Raw genomic sequence first — 21,462 nt, 5'->3', positions numbered from 1 at the left:
GGCCCTCTAGAAACTCCCACTCCTGAAATCCAGCACCAACCTGATTTTCCCAATTTACCCGCATATTGAAATCCATCATGACTATTGTAACATTGCCCTTTAGGCATGCATTTTCTATCTCCCATTGTAATTTGTAAACCACATCCTTACTACTGTTTGGGGGTCTGTATACAACTCCCCTTGCAGTTCCTTAGGTCTATCCACAATGATTCAACACTTTCCAACCCTATGTCAGCTCTTTCTAATGATTTGGTTTCATTTTTTAGCAACAAAGCAACGCCGCCTCCTCTGCCTTCCAGCCTATCCTTTCGATACATTAAGCTCCCAGCAATAATCTTTCAGCCATGATTCAGTGATGCCTACAACATAATACCTGCCAATCTGCAACTATGGTACAACTTCATCTACCTTATTCTGTATACTGCCCACATTCAGATACAACATCTTCAGTCTTGTATTCACCTTTTCCAATTCTGCCTGCCTTTAATGTTGTAACTCATCCTGTTGACTGCAATTTTGCCCTATCAACAATCTCTCCTCAACACACATTGCCTCTGTTTGTAAACCTGCTACCTCATCTTCAGCACTATTATCCACCAACTTGATTATGGCACTTCCTGCATTGAAATATAAGGAGCTCAGGACACTTGTTGCACCAGGCTCAACCTTTTTATCCCTGACTTTGTCTAAGGCCTTACTGACATCTGCCTTCACAAACTCTCCACTAACTTTTCCGGCACTCTGGTTCCCATTCCCCTGACCCATCATGCAACATTAACAAACCTTCCCACTAGGATATTAGTTCCCCTCCAGATCAGGAGCAAACTGTCCCTTTTGTACAGATTTTACCTTCCCTGGAAGAGAGCCCAATGATCCAAAAATCGTATGTCCTTCCTTCTACACTAACTCCTTAACCACGTATTAAACTGTATAATATTTCTAGTTCCAGACTCATTAGCACGTGGCATGGGAACACAACTTTGGAAGTCCTGCCCTTTAACTTACCACCTAACTCCCTGAAATCCCTATGCAGAATCTCTTCACTCATTCTATCCATGTCATTGGTACCTACATGGACGAGGATTTCTCCCTCCCACTTAAGAATGCTCAGGACTCAATCCAAAATATCCCGGACCCTAGAACCCCAGAGGTAACATACCATCCAGGAATCTCGTTCTCACCCACAGAACCTCCCATCTATTCCTGTAATGAATCCCCTATCACCACATCATGCCTCTTCTTTTCTGAGTTACTGAGACAGACTCAGTGCCAAAGACCTGACCATTAGGTCATCTTCCCTGACAGTATTCAAAGTGATATTGCTGTTATTGAGGGGGGGTAGCCACAGGGATACTCTGCATTGGCACCTTAACCCCTTTCCCCTTGCTGTCTGTCACTCAGTTTCCTGTGTCCTGCTCCTTGGGTGTAACTACTTCTCTATATGTCTTATCTATCACACCTTCAGTCCCCTGAATGATCAAGAGTTCATCCAGTTTCAGCTCCAACTCCTTAACATGGTTTGTTAGCAGCTGGAGCTGGATGCAATTCTCACAGTTGTAGTTGTCAGGGACACTAGAGGTCTCCCTGCCTTCCCATATCCTGTATAAGGACAATCTCACTATCCTACCTGTCATCCCTACTGTCATAGCTGAGCAGATATAAAGAACAGAATGAAAACAAATTGAGCTTTTCTTTCCTTTGCTTTCTCTGAGTGAAGCCTCGAAGAGCTAAAGCCTCGAAAAGCTAAAGCCTTGAGATCACCACTCTGAGTATGCTCACTCAGATGACAGCCACTGTGCTTGTCCCTGCCTTCAATTTGCTCTTACTAATGAACCCCAAATGCTGATTGGCACCTGGTCAAAGCTTTATTATGCTCTCATAAACCGCTCCTGCCTTTTATCCTCAGGCAGTGGACCTGATCAAAGTCCCCTCCTCTTCAAATTACCTGTCCTCAGCCCTCTCTGCCCTCAGAAGGTACCTCTGACTTCACACTCTGTGTGGCTGAAGGCACTCAGTATCAGCACTGTGGTGTTAAACCGTCTGCACCATCACCTAAGGCCACTGATACAATATTCCCAGACCAGGTGACTAAAATAAGGTTTTTATTTTATGTACAAAGGATTCTGCAGATGCTGGAAATTCAGAGTAACAGTCACATCTCCTCCTCCTTCCCTCCATTCAGCCTCACTGTCCTTCCCACCCTTAGTCCACATTCCCCTCCCTCCCTGAGAGGGAATCTTGTTAAGAAGGTATATGGTGGCTTGACATTCATCAACCATGGGATTGCGTTCAAGAACCGTGAGGTAATGTTACAGCTATATAAGACCCCACTTGGAATACTGTGTTCAGTTCTGGTCACCTCACTACAGGAAGGATGTGAATACTATAGAAAGGGTGCAGAGGAGATTTACAAGGATGTTGCCTGGATTGGAGAGCATGATTTATGAGAATAGGTTGAGTGACCTTGGCCTTTTCTCCTTGGATCGAGAGAGGGTGAGAGGCATTGATCATGTGGATAGCCAGAGGCTTTTTTCCCAGGTCTGAAAAGGCTAACATGAGAAGGCAAAGTTTTAAGGTGCCTGAAAGTACAAGGGAGATGTCAGAGGTAAGTTTTAAACACACAGAGTGGTGGGTGCGGAAAATAGAAGGCTATGCAGTGGGGTAATTGTAGGCAGTTTTAGAGTAGGTTACATGGTCGGCATAACATTGTGGGCCGAAGGGCCTGTAATGTGCTGTAGATTTCTATGTTCTATGTTCTCCCAAAAACGACTGATAAATTGTCCTGTAAGCCCACCATCCCACTCTGCTCTGTGGGTCTTTCTCTGGTAGCTAGTTCCCATTTGCCCCACAGGCCGTGTGAAGACATCATTCTCTGACCCTCCCTCTGATTTGATGCCTGTCCTAAATTGATGCCTCTGGACAGTTTGCAGATCCCAACCTCTGGTGCTGCAGGTGTGGCATTTCCATATTCTCCCTGTGACTGTGTGGATTTCCCCATTAAGGTCCATTTTCTTCTCACATCCCTAAGACTGCTGTAGTATCTATGACTCTATGGCTGTGAGAGGGAATGAGATCAGAGTTACCGGATTTCCTCTGCTGGGAGCTGGCAGGGACCTGATAGACTGATGGCCTCTTCCCGTGTTGCAAAAATTAGGTTCAGTAGGTCTTTACCTGCTCCTAAGGTTGCCATAGCTGGGTGTGGTAGTGGGGATAAGCTCCCACTACCTATAAAGTGCTCCAAATGGTGTGCGTCTCTAACAGCCTCTGACAACCAAATCCAACTCTAGGCCTTCATGTGTAGCATAGCTACTAGACCCAGCTGAACTGTTTTTACTGACAAGAAGCAAAGGCAGATCACTGGTGCCTCAAAACTAGTTGTTTCGGGCACGTGGGGCTCATCAGCCTTGGATGACAGCCCGCCTAGGAGAAGGAGAACTCTGATTTTAAACCTTCGCTGCCTTGCGGCCATACCCACTCACGGGATGGCTTCAGGAGTAAACCTGGAGGAAGAAATCTGGAGCCAGTGTCCCTAAGGCAGTTTGATGTTGTTTACAACTTTACTCTGGCATGACACAGGTGCCAAGCTGTGCCAAGCTGTATCAGGGCTTGCCCTTCTCTTGGACTTCCTCGGTGACACGGAGAGGGGGAACCCGCTGCATGGGCAACAGCTGGTTCTTCAAATCTTCCCGCCCAAGCTTGTATCCTAGAGAGGACACAGTCCACCAGAGGCACAAACCCACAATCTCCTGGGATCAATGGCTGCCTACTACTACCAGCTCCTAAACCTTATGATTTTACGTTGGAGGAACCAAACACAGTCTGGCTGACTATTATACCAAAAAATTTTTTCAGTCCATAGGGTGGCCCTAATCCTCCAATTACTTTAATTTTCCATCCCACTCCCACTCTGATTTCCTACACTGATCCACTGAAGCTTCAGCATAAATCTAAATCACATTGCTGATATCATCACTCAGCAATTCCAGATAACCAGCGTTCCTCTTTATTCTGATGCAAGACCACTAACTGGCAAAGATAACTCAGTTCCTCTTCACAGGCCCTACTTGAGTCTCAGATTTCAGTTCTCCATCTCACAGTTTGTACTTTGTTTCTTTCTTCTGCCCTCCTTCCTGCCCATCTGTTCACACTTCATCAGATAGATTACCTATGATTCACCAGCATTCTTTCATTATAGGTTGTGATGAATATCGCCTGGATCAGGGGTGAATCAGGGGTGATCAGACACCTCCCCTGGTCACAGCGCCCTACCCCATCACTGCAACTTAACATACTTCTTTTCTCACTTCCCAAGTTCTGACAAAGGGTTTCTCTCCCACAGATGCCACCTGACCTGCTGAATGTTTCCATTCCCTGATTTTTTTCAGATTTCCCACATCACAAAATTTATTTGCTTCTTCACTCAACACAGCACCCATCTGTACTCACCCCATGCCCCAAATAGCCCAGAGTATATGGTATTTACACACGATCACCTGCTTATGGCTGGAACAGAAAGCTAATAGATCAGGTGATCTTAGAACTCCCCTGGAATCAGCTCCCACCTCCCGTTGGTAACCCAGTCCATACTAACCCCAGAAGACAACTCTTGGCTCCTTCATTGATTCGTGCGCCACGTGGCAGGAGTACATATCTCCAGGATTTGGCACAAAGCTCAGGTAGGAGAATCTCTGGAAGGAGGCGTCACTCTTCAGGTAGTACTCTGTGATGTTGACTCCACCGGTCACAGGATTGTTGTTCCGATTCCACGTCATCTTGATGCTCGGAGGATAGAATCCGTCAGCCAGACAGATCAAAGTGTTGGGCTGACCCCACTCCACAGGTTCCTCGGGGTACATGGCAGTCTGAGGGGGAACTGCAGGCAGACAGGGTGAATACAGGTTAACCAAGGTGAAAGGGCACGGAAAATCATTATGTGTGGGGGGTGGGAGTGCAGGATGGAGAGACCCGGACCAGTCTACATCCAATGGGAAATCAGTCGAGACGACAAAAACGTGTTTTCAGATTTCCAACCAAACATGGGGTGAGATAAAGAAATGGTTGGTTTATCTTGGCCACAACATCTGGTCTCAGGTGTTTGCCAGCAGTGACTTCCATCAGTAAAATCTACAATATCACCCCCTCACACTTCCCCAGCTCCTCACAGCCCGTCACCCATTCACACTCCTCCAGCAACCTCGTCGACCTCAAGATTAAAGGATCTCAATCTGTAATGTAAATTGTCGATTTCCCCCCACAGATGCTGCCTGACTCCATGTCTGAGGATTTATTTTCAGGGACTCAGTGGTTCATGGTCTGTGTGTTATTGTGCCAACTTGAGGCCACCCTCAGGGTGGAGGGCAGCTCCTTATATTCCATCTTGAGTAGCCTCCGACATGATGACATGAATATCAATTTCTCCCTCCAGTAAACAAACTTCCTCCCTCCCCTCTTCCTCTGGTCCCCACTCTGACCTTTTCCCTCTTCTCACCTGCCTATTACTTACCCCGGATCCCCTCCTCCTTCCCTTTTTCCTATGGGCCACTCTCCTCTCCTATCAAATTCCTTACTCCCCAGCCCTTAACCCTTCCCTCCCACCTGGCTTCACCTTTCACCTTCCAACTAGTATCCTTCCCCTCCCTCCAGCTCTTTATTCCGGCATCTTCCTGCTTTTTTCTCAGTCCTGATGAAGGGGCTTGGCCCAAAACATCATCTATTAACTCTTTTTCATAGATGCAGCCGACCAGCAGAGTTCCTTCAGCATTTTGTGTGTGTTGTTTTGTTATTTGTTTATTTTTTTATTGTTTGCACAGTTTGTTCTTTTCTCGCACACTAGGTGTTGACATCCTTTGTAGTGTGGATTTTTTTAAATGGGGTCTATTGTGTTTTCTTAGTTTGTGGCTGCTTGAAAGAAACAAATCTCAAGATTGTATATAGCCTACATACTTTGATAATAAATGTCCTTTGAACTTTGACCTGCTGAGTTCCTCCAGAACCCGAGAGATATCGGGCCTGAGTGAGTGAACTGTGGAAGGGCTGGGACTAGCGGGGTGTTCCAGTGTTTTGTGGGATTGGGGAATGTGAGGGTTAAAGGAGAGGGGTTGGATTCTGTGAGGAACCAGCCAGGAGCTGAGGTTGAGGAGGGATTGAAGCGGCACTCAGCCCCAGGTTGGTCCCTGGACAGACCCACATTACTCCGGGTTCAGTGACACTCCCCCCAACCCCTACTCTCTCACCTTTAGGCTCTGGGCTCCCTTGCGACAGGTTCTTCCAAACATTAAAATTCTGTTTCATGATGGCCATTTGAGCCGAGACCCCTGCCTCTCCTCCCTCCATCCCATGGCCTGCGAACTCGGGGATCCGTGGCACCTCCTTCTTCAGGTTGAAGTCCATGTAGAAACGCTCATCACCATCATCCAAAACATCGAACTGTTTGTCAGGACTGCGGTCCTGGACAACAAAGATCATGAGTTCCTCATGTAGGTCTGTGGGAGAAAAAAACGAGATCAGCTGAGAGCAAGGAGAGAGCTAAGTGGTGTTGGGGAATAGAGGGGGGGGGGAGCCTGAGGACATGCCAGACAATGGGAGGGAGTGGAACCTAGGGGCCAGCAGGGAGGAGATGGAGAGATGGGAGCCCAGGGTGCAGCTGGGATCAGTGTCAAAGCAGAATAAAGGCAGTGACACAAAATTTATTGTGTGCTCAGGCACAGGTCAGCAAGGGAATGAACAGCACAGAGCCCAGACAGCAAAACCAAGTACACCAAATGATCAGAAATTAAATGGTAAGTGAACCAATATACTGAACCATAACCTTTGGAACTTGCCAAACCAGTGCAAAAGGGATAATCCCCAATTTAAACTCTGAACCCAACAACAGATCACCATGAACTGATCACTATTTTGAACAGACCTGGAAAACTGTAACACTATCTCGGATTATATTTATTTTCCTCTCTCTCAACTTGCACTGGTGTAGTTATGCTTATTGATCAATTAATGTATAATTTATGTTAATTTTAGTCAACGTTTGTCATTTCAACCCCACCCTGCTCTCGTGACTACACCCCTCCCCCACCTGAAACCACCACGGTGGGCTTCACAGCTGAACAGGTGAGAAGACAGCTGAAACGTCTCCACCCAAGCAAGGCTGCAGGCCCGGATGGTGTCAGCCCCAGGGTGCTCAAAGCCTGTGCCCCCCAGCTATGTGGAGTACTTCACCATGTCTTCAACCTGAGCCTGAGTCTCCAAAGGGTTCCTGTGCTGTGGAAGACGTCCTGCCTCGTCCCTGTACCGAAGACGCTGCGCCCCAGTGGCTCCAATGACTACAGACCAGTGGCATTCCCTCCCACATTATGAAGACCCTGGAGAGACTTGTTCTAGAGCAGCTCCGGCCTATGGTTAGGCCACACTTACACCCCCTCCAGTTCGCCTACCAGCCCCGACTAGGAGTTGAGGATGCCATCGTCTACCTGCTGAACCATGTCTACACCCACCTGGACAAGCCAGCGAGCACTGTGAGGGTCATGTTTTTTGACTTCTCCACTTCGTTTAACACCATTCACCCTGCTCTGCTGGGTGAGAAGCTGACAGTGATGCAGGTGGATGCTTCCCTGGTGTCATGGATTATTGATTACCTGACTGGCAGACCACAGTATGTGCGCTTGCAACACTGTGTGTCAGACAGAGTGGTCAGCAGCACTGGGGCTCCACAGGAAACTGTCCTGTCTCCCTTTCTCTTCACCATCTACACCTCGGACTTCAAATACTGCACAGAGTCTTGCCATCTTCATAAGTTTTCTGATGACTCTGCCATAGTTGGAAGCATCAGCAAGGGAGATGAGGCTGAGTACAGGGCTATGGTGGGAAACTTTGTCACATGGTGTGAGCAGAATCATCTGCAGCTTAATGTGAAAAAGACTAAGGAGCTAGTGGTGGACCTGAGGAGGGCTAAGGCACCGGTGACCCCTGTTTCCATCCAAGGGGTCAGTGTGGACATGGTGGAGGATTACAAATACCTGGGGATACGAAGTGACAATAAACTGGACTGGTCAAAGAACACTGAGGCTGTCTACAAGAAGGGTCAGAGCCATCTCTACTTCCTGAGGAGACTGAGGTCCTTTAACATCGGCCGGACGATGCTGAGGATGTTCTACGAGGCTGTGGTGGCCAGTGCTATCATGTTTGCTGTTGTGTGCTGGGGCAGCAGGCTGAGGGTAGCAGACACCAACAGGATCAACAAACTCATTCGTAAGACCAGTGATGTTGTGGGGGTGGAACTGGACTCTCTGACGGTGGTGTCTGAAAAGAGGATGCTGTCCAAGTTGCATGCCATCTTGGACAATGACTCCCATCCACTCCATAATGTACTAGTTAGGCACAGGAGTACATTCAGCCAGAGACTCATTCCACTGAGATGCAACACTGAGCATCATAGGAAGTCATTCCTGCCTGTGGCCATCAAACTTTACAACTCCTCCCTCGGAGTGTCAGACACCCTGAGCCAATAGGCTCGTCCTGGACTTAAATCCACTTGACATGATTAACTTATTATTATTTAATTATTTATGGTTTTATATTGCTATATTTTTTCACTATTCTTGGTTGGTGCGACTGTAACGAAACCAAATTTCCCTCGGGATCAATAAAGTATGTCTGTCTGTCTGTCTGTTCTGTAATGTACTGTGCTGGAATAAAATGCTAATTTTCATGGCATTTATACCCTGGGTATGCCTGACAATAAATTAGATATTAAGCACAATTAAAACTCTAATTCAAGATAAAATAGTTCAGGAGTGGTGGTTAGGGCTGATCCATTAGGGACGTTTAAGAGACTCTTGGGTAAGCATGTGGATGGAAGAAAACTGTAGGGCTATAATCTGTGCAGGATGGAAGGGTTAGATTGCTCGTGGAGTTGGGTACAAAGTCGGCACAATGTAGTGAGCTGAAAGGCCTGTGCTAACTCTTGATATAACAAACCTCTTAACTGAAGTAATTCCAAATATTAAACTGCAATGAATATGATTTAATACAAAAATAAGATATTAAACAGACCCCAAAATTTAACAAAAATCAATTTATTAAACAATAACTCCTGATCTGAAAAGTCAAAAATCCACCAGCAATAAATCACAGTATTATTTTGAGATAAACTCAAATATTAAACCATATTCCAAAAAATAAACAACAGTAAAATCATTACATTATTCAGCAATAAAGCTCAATTTTAAACTGTGATTAAAATCACACTGTCAAAAATTTTCACTGTTGACTGCTTTTCAAATGGTCATAGTGGGGTAGTGGCAAGGTCTTCAATGAGCATTAACTGGGCCTTGGGTAAACCTCAGTGGCTATGTCCTGACACCTTCTGCACCCCAGTCAGGAATTCACTCAGATCCTGAGGAGTTTAACACAATCACTAATAAATTAGTTCCTTAAAATCTGACAAATGAAAACTTTGCCGCTGTACTAAACTGTATTCACAGATAGCAGTAATCTGGTTTATATGATTAGCTATTCTAGGTTGTGCACTTTCACAGGATTATTTCACAATATAAGCAACTGTAAAAGAATCACAATTATTTTTATGTTTATTCGTAATGTTTCTGTTTTTCATTTTACTGTGTGAGGGTAATGGAACCTTCACTCTGAATGCTCACTGATTACTGAGGAGTTAAACGGTTCCAGAGTGTGGTGACTCTTTGAGGGTCGTCCCCAGCTGATTCCCTCATTATAATCATGCTATTCTTTTAAATCTCAATTTCTAAGACAGTAAGAATTAAAATATTCTCTTAAATCTCTTGAACCCAAATGGACTTAATAAGTGAGGCCGAAAATGGTCCCAAATCAAGTGCAGTCTCCAATGTTTGGATAGATGAGTGACTTACCAGACTTTTGAAGTCCTGACCCAGACATGAACACTGATCAGTGGGAATGGCCTACCTCCCAATCCCATCCTGGGCAAAAGGCCTGATAATGTGAAACACCCAGCACCGTGACCTGATACTAAAGACCAAACCTCCAGAGCACCCAAACACTGCAAATTGATTCCTGGTCTTCACCTGATGTCTTCGCCTACCTTTTGGAACAGTGATTCTGTACAGTACTCCGATTCCTGGGCTGACCAAAAGCAGTCACTCTCCCAGGAAATGTGGGAGAAGGACTGGGCTGCAGTGAGCCTGAAACAACAGTTTCAAATCCCCCCACCCCAGTATAAACCTGGCACATGTCCTGGCCATCGTAAACAAACTAGATGAACTTAAAGCTACACTCATTTATTAAAAGGAACTCGGGGTCTGCTGTCTACACTGTCTCACTGAAATGTGACTCACGCTGGCTTCACCTGACTGTGCCCTTCAACCTAAGAGCTTCTCAGTTCATCAGATGGACCAGACGGCATCCTCGGGAAAAGCAAAAGGTGGAGGAGTTGCTTCCTAATCAACTCATTCGCGTGAGTTCCTGCTCAGTTGACTTGGCATATCAAACAGTGAAGTGCCGTCTGTACTGCCTGACTTTGGAGTTCACCTCAGCCGTCTGTATCCCACCCTGGGTGTTTCTGAAGCCTGCACTCAATGAGTAATAGTCCATGATCAACAGGCCTGAGGCGGGATACCCTGAGGTCCTCTTCATCATAACCAGGGACATTAAGCGTGTGTTACCAAAATACTAACAACACATCTCCTGTCCCACAAAGATCCAAACACTCTTGACCATTGCTACACAACCATCGATGATGCCTACCAAACCAATCCACAACCTCCCCGCACTCCCCCAGCACACACTTTGGTAAATCAGACTACCAAGCTGTGCTCCTGCTCCCCGCATACAAACAGGAACTGAAACAGGAAGATCCAGTATGGAATGTCATACAGTGCCAGTCTGAGGAAATAGGGGAGCTTCCATACTCAGTAGACTAGTCCATAATCAGAGACTCAACAGCCAATTTGTATCAGTATATCACACCGTCACAGACTTTAGCAGCTGGTGTGTTGAGGACTGTGGTAAAACTTAGTGTTCCTGAACAGGAAATCGTGGATGACCAAGGAGATCTACTCCCCACTGAATCCAGGTCTGAGGTTTGCAAGTCAGGTAACTAAGCAGGAAATCAAAGTTTGGGCTTTGTAAATGTATTAGAAATGCCAAAAGACAATACCAGATCCCTGCCCAATATCAGTTCTGGCAGGGCACCTTAAAATGATCCCCAAAATGAAACTAGACAATATTGCTGCCAATAATGCATCCCTCCTCAACTTGCTTAACATATTCTATGTGCATTTTTAATAGAAAGACAGACCTGACAGACCCAATGCATGAGCCTACAGTCACTGTTGCAGGTATGAGATCAGTTTTCTGGAGTGTGAACTTGCAGAAAGCATTGGACCCGGATGGTGTAGCCAGCCGTGTCTTTCAATCCTCACAGATCAGATGGTGGGGATATTTGCAGACATTTTCAACCTCTCCCTGCTTCAATCTGAGGTTCCCACCTGCTTTAAGAAGACCACTATCATCCCAGTACCAAAGAAAACTAAGGTAATGTGTCCTGACAGAGTGCTCCAGGAGGCTGGTGATGGCACATATCAACTCTAGCCTCCCAAACAACCTTAACACACTGCAATTTACCTACTGCGAAAACAGATCCACGACAGATACCACCTCCCTGGCACTACACTCATCTGGACCGTAAAGATTCTTGTTCATTAACTACATCTCCACCTTCAATACCATACCAGCTCAACACCAGCTCCATAGCAAAGAAAGCCCAGCAGTATCTCTACTTTCTGCGAAGACTGAGGAAAGTCCATCTCCCACCCCCCAATCCTCATCACATTCTACAGGGGTTGTATTGAGAGTATCCTGAGCAGCTGCATCACTGCCTGGTTTGGAAATTGCACCATCTCGGATCGCAAGACCCTGCAGCGGATAGTGAGGTCAGCTGAGAAGGTCATCGGGGTCTCTCTTCCCACCATCACAGACATTTACACTACACGCTGCATCCGCAAAGCAAACAGCATTATGAAGGACCCCATGCACCCCTCCTACAAACTCTTCTCCCTCCTGCTGTCTACGAAAAGGCTCTGAAGCATTCGGGATCTCACAACCAGACTATGTAACAGTTTCTTTCCCCAAGCTATCAGACTTCTCAATACCCAGAGCCTGGACTGACACCTTGCCCTATTGTCCTGTTTATTATTTATTGTAATGCCTGCACTGTTTTTGTGCAATTTACACAGTCCTGTGTAGGCCTGTAATCTAGTGTAGCTTTCTCTGTGTTGTTTTTTAACGTAGTTCAGTCTAGTTTTTGTACTGTGTCATGTAAACCATGGTCCTGAAAAACGTTGTCTCATTTTTACTATGCACTGTACCAGCAGTTATGGTCGAAATGACAATAAAAGTGACTTGACTTGAATAATTCTAAGCAAACTCATTTCTGAACTCCAGACTTGGGACTCAATAACTGGATCTTTGACTTCCTGAACAACAGACCACAGTCAGTAAGGACAGACACCAACACCTCCAGCATGATTATTCTAAACACTGATGCCCCACAAGGCTGTGTGCCCAGCTCCCGCCTTTAGTCCACACACACACACACACACACACACACACAACCCCCCCCCCGTGAGCAAATTTTATTCTAACTCCATCAATTCGTTTGCAGTTGATCTATTTTTAAAATTTATTTTATTTTATTTTGAGATACTGTGTGGAATAGGCCCTTCCAGTCCTTCGAGCTGCACTGCCCAGCAACCCACTGATTTAACCCTAGCCTAATAATAGGGCAATTTAAAATTACCTATTAACATATTAACCTACTACCTTTGGACAGTGGGAGGAAACAGGAGCAACTTTAGAGGAAACCCCCATGTACATGGTAAGGAACTTACAAATTTGCTTAGAGAAGATTCCGGAATTGAACTGTGAACTCTGAAGCCCCAAGCTGTAATAATGTCATGCTAACCACTAGACTAGCGTGGCTCCCCTGTAGATACCATTGTAGTGGACCGCATCTCTAATAACGATGATTTGGAGTACAGGAAGGAGACAAAGAGCTTAGTATCACGGTGTCATTACAAGAACCTTTCTGTCAATGTCAACAAAAGAGCCAGTCATTGACTTCATGGTGGACGGTGCCCATATTCCTGTCTGTATCAATGGTGCTGAGGTGGAGACGGCTGAGAACTTCAAGTTCCCTGGTGTAATTTTCACCAGTAGCTTGTCCTGGTCCATCCACATTGACACTATGGCTAAGAAAGCACACCAATGCCTCGATTTCTCAGAAGCCTAAGGAAATTTGGCACATCTATGATGACTCTTTACTGTTTTTACAAATGCAACATAGAGAGCATCCTTTCCAGATACAACACAGCTTGGTATGACAACTGCTCTGCCCAAGACCACAAGATATTGCAAAAAATTTTGAACACTATCAAAGTCTATCACACAACTCCATAAACTCTCTATATTTCTTGCAAACAGCTTCATCAAAGGCCAGGCTCAAGGATAGCTTCTACCACAGTGTTGTAAGAGTATTGAATGGTTCCTTGGTACAGTAAGATTGCTGCTTGACCTCACAATCTACCTCGTTATGATCTTGCACCTCATTGTCTGCCTCTGTGGAATTTGCAGAAAGGTAAGGGTGAAAACATCTCCAGGCAAGGATGGTTAGTGTGTAGTCAGCCCAGGCTAGAAGGGTTTGAAGAGCCTAGCACAGCAGGGGACTGGTGCCATTTACATAGGGAGACAAGGTAAGGATGTAACAGAAAGGGCACACAAACTAAGGGACAATAACTTTACTATCTTCAAAGTTTCATTCATTGTTAGCTAATACTTTCTATTGATTTGTAACACCTGTATTGTGAATAGTGATTGATCATGCAAGTTAGGAAGTTGAACATAGAGTTTACCAAATGGTCAATATCGGTATATGCTAGTCAACGAAGTATAAAAATGACATTCCTCTGTTCAGAATTCAGAACAGTGGGGGTGACATGAGCCATGCTGTTCTCATTATATACAAGTAAATGTAATACAGGAATGAGTGCGAGTTTTCAGTCCTGCTGAATGGTCTCCCCCGAAACGTCGACTGTCCACGCTTTTTCATAGATGCTGCCTGGCCTGCTGAGTTCCTCCAGCATTTTGTGTGTGCTGCTGCGAGTTTTCAGAGTCCATTTACTGGGCTGCACTGTACTTTCTCTGCACCTGTAACACTTCATTTTACATTTTGTTTTTACTTTTATTACCTTAATGTATTTATGCATGGCAGGATTCTTCAGGATGGCACACGAACACTGAATCTTAGTACACCGCAATCAATCACCGATTACAAAGCTGGATGTTGTTCCCTGTGGGCGGGTAGTATCCAGGTGATTGGCAGTCGGCCAAAGGGTTTCAACCTGAAACGTCGACTGCACTGACTGACTGACCTGCTGACTTCCTCCAGCATTTTGTGTTTGTTACTCGGTAATTTCCAGCATCTGCAGATTTTCTCCTGCTTGTGATTGGCAGTCGGTCACCGTGCGCCCTCTAGCGGCCGAGCCTACGTCCACGTGAAATGACGCCTGATGACTGATTCCACCTGGCGCCTTCAGGCCCTACCCCCTCCCTCATCTCTATTACTGGGCTTTGGACTTCGGCCCTCTCTTTCCCCCCCCCCCCCCCCCATTCCTGATGAAGGGTCTCGGCCCGAAACGTTGGCTACTCTTTTCTCACGGATGCTGCCTAACCTGCTGAGTTCTTCCAGCGTTGTGTACGTATTCTTTGATCCACAGCATCTGCAGTTGTATTTTTGTGACTTTAGTGGTAAATCCTAGTCGCAGACATCAGATGCTTTTTTCGACAGCTATCTGACTGCTAGGACGGACTGAGCATCCCGGGCCGGGAGATGGTGACGTTCAGTTGGTGTATTCACAATGCAAACCAATTAAGCTCCAGCAATATTCACCTTTCAGAAAAATTAACACGTTGACTCCTGATGTTGCGGGATGAAGGTTTCAGGGTCAGGGGTCAACGTGGTTCGGAACAGATAGGGAAACCTGTCTTTCGACCCAACTCTTTCACCAGGACAAAGATGTCTCTGAACTAGTCCCATTTGCTTGTATTTGGCTCATGTCTCTCTGGATTTTTTTTCCATCCAAGTGCCTTCAGAATGTCACTTAAACATTGTACTTTTATTATGAATAAAGCTTATTTTGTTAAAAAAAATAATCATTGTAATTGTAATCGTATCTCTATACATAAAGAAGTTACCCCTCAGGTCTCTTTTAAATCTTCCCCTCTCATGTTAAGTCTATGCCCTCGAGTTTTAGACTCCCCTAACCCGGGGAAAAGACAGTAACCATTAACGTTATCTATTTCCCTCATGATTTTATGTATTTAATCACATCCCTCAATATCCTATGCTCAGGGGTACAAGTCCCAGCCTCTCCTTAACATCTTTGTGAATCTTTACTGCACTCTTTCCAGCATAATGACTTCCTTCCCTTTGCTGGGGGAACCAGAACTGTAGACAGTACTCAAAGTGTGATCTAATCAATGTCTGGTATAATGATCAAACACGAGGAAATCTGCAGATGCTGGAAATTCAAACAACACACACAAAATGCTGGTGGAACACAGCAGGCCAGACAGCATCTATAGGGAGAAGCACTGTTGACGTTTCGGGCTGAGACCCTTCATCAGGACTCCTGTACCCCCAGGTCTTTCTGTCTGCAGCAGTCCCCAGGGCTCTGCCATCATCGTATAAGTTTTGCCATGGTTTGATTGACCAAAATAAATCACTGCACATTTGTTAAATTTCTCCACTGTCCACTAGAATTTTGTTCTCAAATGCAGACTTGCTGATTATGTTAAACTGCCTTGTCAGTGTGGATCTGGTGGGTTGAATCATCTTTCTGTGCTGCACAACTATAGCAAATGTGATCCACTGTCATTAATCTTCAGAGTGGTGAAAATAATCGGGAACCAAGTGGTGACAGAGAAGGATTCAAGACTGGTGAGTAAGATCAAGATCAGAGTGATCTGGGGGAGGGAAGAAGGGGAGAAGAAATCTGCCTGTCCTAATCCCAGTGCTGCACCATGTTGGGAGACTGAGGACTCCAACATTCACAATATTACCCCATTAAGTGCTGTCATTTCATGTTCAAAGTTTAATGTAAATTTAATATCAATGTATATACATGTCACCATATACTACTTTGTGATTAAATTTCTTGCAGACATTCACAGCAGAACAAAGAAATACAATAGAATCAATGAAAAACTACACACAAAGACTGATGAACAACCACGGTGAAAAACAAAACAAACTGTGCAAATAAATAATAATAAATAAATAAATAGATAGATACTTGTAGATAAATCAACAATAGTGAGGACATGAGTTGCAGTGTCCTTGAAAGTGAGTCCATAGGGTTGTGTTCAGTGATCAGTTCAGAGTTGTGCTGAGTGAATTTATCCACACTCATTCAGGAGCCTGACGGTTGAAGGGTAATAGCTGTTCCTGAACCTGGTGGTGTGGGACCTAAGGCTCCTGTACCTCCTTCCCAGTTGCAGCGGCAAGAAGAGAACATGGCTTGGATGGTGAGGATGCTGCTTTCCTGTGGTAGTGCTCATTGCAGATGTGCTCAATGGTGGGGAGAACTTTTCCTGTGATGGACTGGGCTGCATCCAAACAAAAAATTTTGTAGGTTTTTCTGTTCTTGGGCACTGGTGTTTCCACACCAGGCCATGATGCAACCAGTCAGGATACTCTCCACTGTGCATCTGTAGAAGTTCATCAAAGTTTTAGATAACATGCTAAATCTACACAAACCAGCAGGTTTACATAGAGATCTGAGGAAAAACTTGCACCCAAGAGGGTGATTGAAGTCTGGAACCCGAGGGGGTGATGAAGGCAGAGACTTTCACAGCATTTGAAAACATTGGTCTGAGTATTGGATTCATTAAGGCAGAGAAGGCCCTGGAATAAGTGCTGATAGATGGAATGAATGTACATGGATATGTGTTAGATGAGATGGGCTGAAGGGCCTGTTTCTGTGACGAATGACCCTATGACTGAAGCAAATTAAGTGTGAGTTCCCTTTTGGTCCTTTTGGTCACTCTGCTATAGGAAAGATGTTACTAAACTAGAAAGAATGCAGAACAGATTTACAAGCATGTTGCCTGGACTTAGGGGCCTGAGGTACAAGGAAAGGTTGCATTGTCTTGTCTTGTCCATACTGCACCAACCGCCACCGCTGGGCTATAAACGTGCAGTCCCTCATGTTTGACTAGGACTATATTCCATGGAATGTAGGAGATTGAGAGGTGACCTGATTAGGGTATATAAGACCACGAGGGGCACAGACAGTATGAAAGCATATAGTCTTTTCACAGGGAAAGAGTGATAAAAACAAGAGAGCAGACGTTTAAGATTAGAGGCGACAATTTAAAAAGGACATTTGGGTAGCTTCTTCACACAAATGGGAAGAGGAATGTGACCTATAGTAGGAGTCTGCTGGGCCTACTCTGGCCTTGCCATGTCTGTGGGCTCCTCCCTGCCTTCTCCATAACTAATGGATGGGAGTGAGGTAAGGTGAGGCGATGACCCAAAATTTCACATCCTACAGGACCCGTATGTTGGAAATAGCACAGGTCCCAGTGAGGTCACCCTTCAACAGACCCACCTGACCCAGCTCTTGGCATCAGCTGATGAAGTGACCACCCTCTGACCTCAGGAGAGGAGACTCAACTTCAACTCACCTCACAGCTTCACCCACAGACAGAAAATCTAAATCAAACCTCTGACTCTGCCGTCAGTTTTGTTCATTATTTACAAACCCTCACCCACACCCAGGGCTGGTGAAGACACCAGATGTCAGGTTAACCAGGGAAAAAATGGAGCAATTCCAGTGTAATATCCCACTGCTACCAGGACCTGTTCACACCCCAGTGTACCAGACCGAGACAGTACATTTACACCGGCTGATTCATCCAACTCCATACCGTCCATTTCCACCAGGGACAGAGAGAGGTAAAACATGGAAACAGGCCATTCGGCCCATTGAGTCTATGAACCACCCAATGTTTCCAGATAAGTCAGAACATTATCTAATTCAAATTTCACAACATCCAAACCAAACAGATTGGTGTTAGAGCTATCTTAATCCAATGAGTGAACACACTGAGCCTATGGGTAGGTGAGGTGGATAAAGTTTGGAGTAGTGTCAACTCTGGGCCTGCTTCCTGCCACTCCTCTCAGTCTCACCCTCTCTCTTGTCTCTTTCTGGAAACGTATTTGTCACCTTTCACATTCTAAGCCTTAAGAGATAAATGATTCAAAAAGGAAAGGTTTGACAGCTTCTCTCTCTCTCTATCTCACTGCTTCCGCTTTGCTCCCTCACTGTGTGTGTGTGTGTGTGTGTGTGTGTGTGTGTGTGTGTGTGTGTGTGTGTGTGTGTGTGTGTGTGTGTGTGTGTGTGTGTGTGTGTGTGTGTGTGTGTGTGTGTGAGAGAGAGAGAGAGAGAGAGAGGGAGGGAGAATGAGAGAACATATTTGGGTTACTTTATCCATTTCCGAGGAACAAGAATTGCTCCAGGACATGGCCCCTACTCATTTCTACCATCAAGGAGGAGGTATGGGAACCTGAAGACACCAACTCAATGTTTTAAAAACAGCTTCTTCCCCTCCGCCGTCAGATTTCTGAATGAACAATGAACCCACGAACACCACCTCACTACTGTTTCCCCTCCATTATTCCGCTCTCTTTTTGCACTACGTATTTAATTTATGGGGTCACAAGACACCACCAATCAGAATTGACTGGGTGCTGGTTAACAAGACTAGGCAGATTAATAGTTCAGCAAGGACTAGTTGGCCGAAGGGCCTGTTTCTGTGCTGTTGTGCCCCATGACTCTATGTCAAATTAAAATCTCATATTACCACTTGAGGAAGAGTGTTCCAATATTTCCACACACTGGTGCGGGAACTATTTTCCAACCTAATCACAAAGGACCTGCTCTAATTCTGTGATTCTGGACTTCCCAACTAGAGGGCTAAATCCCTCACACCTCAACAGGTGACGCTCTCTTCTCTCCTCCTAATTCCCTTCTCCCATCACGTTCATTCACGCACCCCTTGGCCTCCTTCCCCATTCCTCTCTTTGACCCCGAGCCTGGCTCCAGCTGCAATCCAGGCCGCGCCTTCACGACACTGACCTCCCTCCCTCAGACGCTGAGCGGTCAGAGCTCAGCAGAGCCTTGCCTTGCTAAGGGGCATCGGCCAGTCTGCGCAGGCATTTCCCGGCTTCTATGAGGACTGATAAAATCTGGAAACTTGTCCCTCCGGACGCCCCCACCCCCCTGCCCTAATTCATCGGGGGAGTGGGGTATCGGTGCCCAGGAAACCGTGGAGAAGGAACACGCGGTGTCCAGGGTGCAATGGAGGCGTTAACGGTAAATGTTTTTGACAGAGATTGGAACGTTTTAATTTAGATTGTGTTAGCCACTGTTATTGTCTCTGCGTATGTTGAAGTATTGTAGAATGTGATTTGCAATAAATATATTTTGTATTTTTGCACTTTTGTAGCCCTGCACCTGTACACGAACGTGCAAAAAATTACTGCCCCTGATAATTTTCTCTACGCCGGTGGGGGTGGGGGGAAAATATCCTAAAAGAAACACATCAGGCACCCTCGCCTGTAAACCCCAGTAAGGAACTGTCTGAACTGTGTAATCCGGCTGCTGTGCTGGGAATGCAGATCACACTCCCTCCCTCACTGGCCAGTATGTCCCCCACCCCTGCCACCGCAGTGTCCGATCCCCTACTGGACTGAGACTCCAGTTTCGGGGCACAAACTCCACCAGCCCTGTTCAGGACCTCCGAGTTCGTGTGGTCCCCGTACACGGACCTCGAACACGGCCTCAATTCTCACACGTTACTATTCCGTCCGTCTGGCTCCGGCCTGGATATTAGAGCGGGCTGAACCCATCACTCGGTTCGCCAGTCCCTTCATTGCTCTAACGCCGCCAACTCCCGCTCTGGGCCGTCGTGGACCCCAGAACCCCATCGACAAGCTGTATCAGTGCCCGGGGCAGTTGGACCTTCACACCTGTCCGGCCGAGTGGCCGTTATCCCGATTTCTCTTCATCTCCACGGACTAGCTCCGGTCAACAGCAATTCCCTTCTTGAAGTTTTTACAGGCAGACCTGTCCTGTCCGCTACCTCAGACCCCTCTTCAAATATTCCTCCACGTTTGTGAGCGGACCCACTCTTTACAAACCCATGCTGTTCCCCAACTAACTCACTGTTTTCAACCTGCTGTCACTCTGATCTCGGCAACAAATTGTAGACCTCTCTCAGGGAAGGATCAAGGTCCAACGTCTCAAATTCCCTGATTTTGAGACATAAAATATAAACTCAGCTCCCAGTTTGTCAATAGAAATGGACAGTTGGCTCAGGTTTATAGATACAGTATATCCTGAAGATAGGTTGTCACAGACTGCGTTCTCTGTTAAAACAAATTAGAATCATCATAGCATTGTAAGGTTAAGAACATATATTTGGCCGATACAGACATAAATACATAGAGTACTCTATTATAATGCCAACTGGTTCAGGGAGTTCAAACAGTAAAATATTTTAATTGTTACTATCAGATAACTCACAATCTCCAGCCTGTGCTCCATATATAAAAGCCGTCGCCAACACAAAGAAGTAAACCCCAGCTCCCATATCTCCCAGGTCTCGCAAACTCGACCGCTCCTCGTCCAGCGCCAGTTCAGCTCAGTCTGCCACCAGTTTCTCGATTAAACCAAACTTCTGCCGTTCACTCTACTGCAGTCTGATATTGATATGTGCCCGAGGGCAGCTGAACCAATCAGACGCCGAGCTTCTGGCTCGTCATCTGTCTTCGGGTAGAATACAGACCAACTTGCTCTGAATGACACCAAACTGAATTTGCTTCAGTTGAGGAAGAGATGCTCCGAGAAGAGGCGTTTCTTCAAAAGAGACATTTAGAAGAGGCTTTTGACCTGCGTTGAATTGAACAGTTTACGCAGATAATTTTACTTCACCCTCTCACCACTGAGTTGAAGGAGAGGACGGATCCACTCTGTTCAGCGAGTCAGACAGCACCAATAAGTGAGAAACTGGGTTATTTATCAGGTTTGAGGCTTTTCGTCAGGTCTGGTAAACCTTTACCCTTCCCTCTGCTCTACCTGACCCTCCCCTATCTTTGCTATTGAAAACTTTGACTATTGGTTTTGACTCTCTATCTCTCCACTGAGAACAGAGAACAGTACAGGAAAAGGCCTTTTAGCCTACCATGTCTGTACTGACCATGATGTCAATTTAAACTGAACCCATCTGCCCACACATGGTGTGTACCCCTCCATTTGCTGACTAAATCCCTCTTAAACATTGCTGTGGTATCTGCTACCACCACCACCACGGTAGTCTGTTCCAGGCATCTAGCACTCTCTGCAAATATCC

The 21,462-nt window shown here is 45.8% G+C and overlaps 1 protein-coding gene across 1 annotated transcript in view; it reads right to left on the bottom strand.

Moving 5' to 3' along the window:
- LOC140716624 (H-2 class II histocompatibility antigen, A-Q alpha chain-like) overlaps positions 1–20,799 on the bottom strand; it is a 45,872-nt gene extending 25,073 nt beyond the window's left edge. Inside the window, exons 1-3 of the mRNA XM_073029451.1 lie at positions 20,637–20,799; positions 6,234–6,482; positions 4,592–4,873 (exon numbers count right to left, since the gene is read on the bottom strand). Of these exons, the coding sequence (XP_072885552.1) occupies positions 4,592–4,873; positions 6,234–6,482; positions 20,637–20,703 (598 nt within the window). The 5' untranslated portion in view covers positions 20,704–20,799. The remainder of the gene's footprint in view (positions 1–4,591; positions 4,874–6,233; positions 6,483–20,636) is intronic.
- Positions 20,800–21,462: the final 663 nt, after the last annotated feature.

This window comes from Hemitrygon akajei, chromosome 2, assembly GCF_048418815.1.
Source record: "Hemitrygon akajei chromosome 2, sHemAka1.3, whole genome shotgun sequence".
NCBI classification, from domain to species: domain Eukaryota; kingdom Metazoa; phylum Chordata; class Chondrichthyes; order Myliobatiformes; family Dasyatidae; genus Hemitrygon; species Hemitrygon akajei.
The sequence above is the reverse complement of the archived record's forward strand: the minus strand, read 5'-3'. Positions and strand labels throughout refer to the sequence as shown.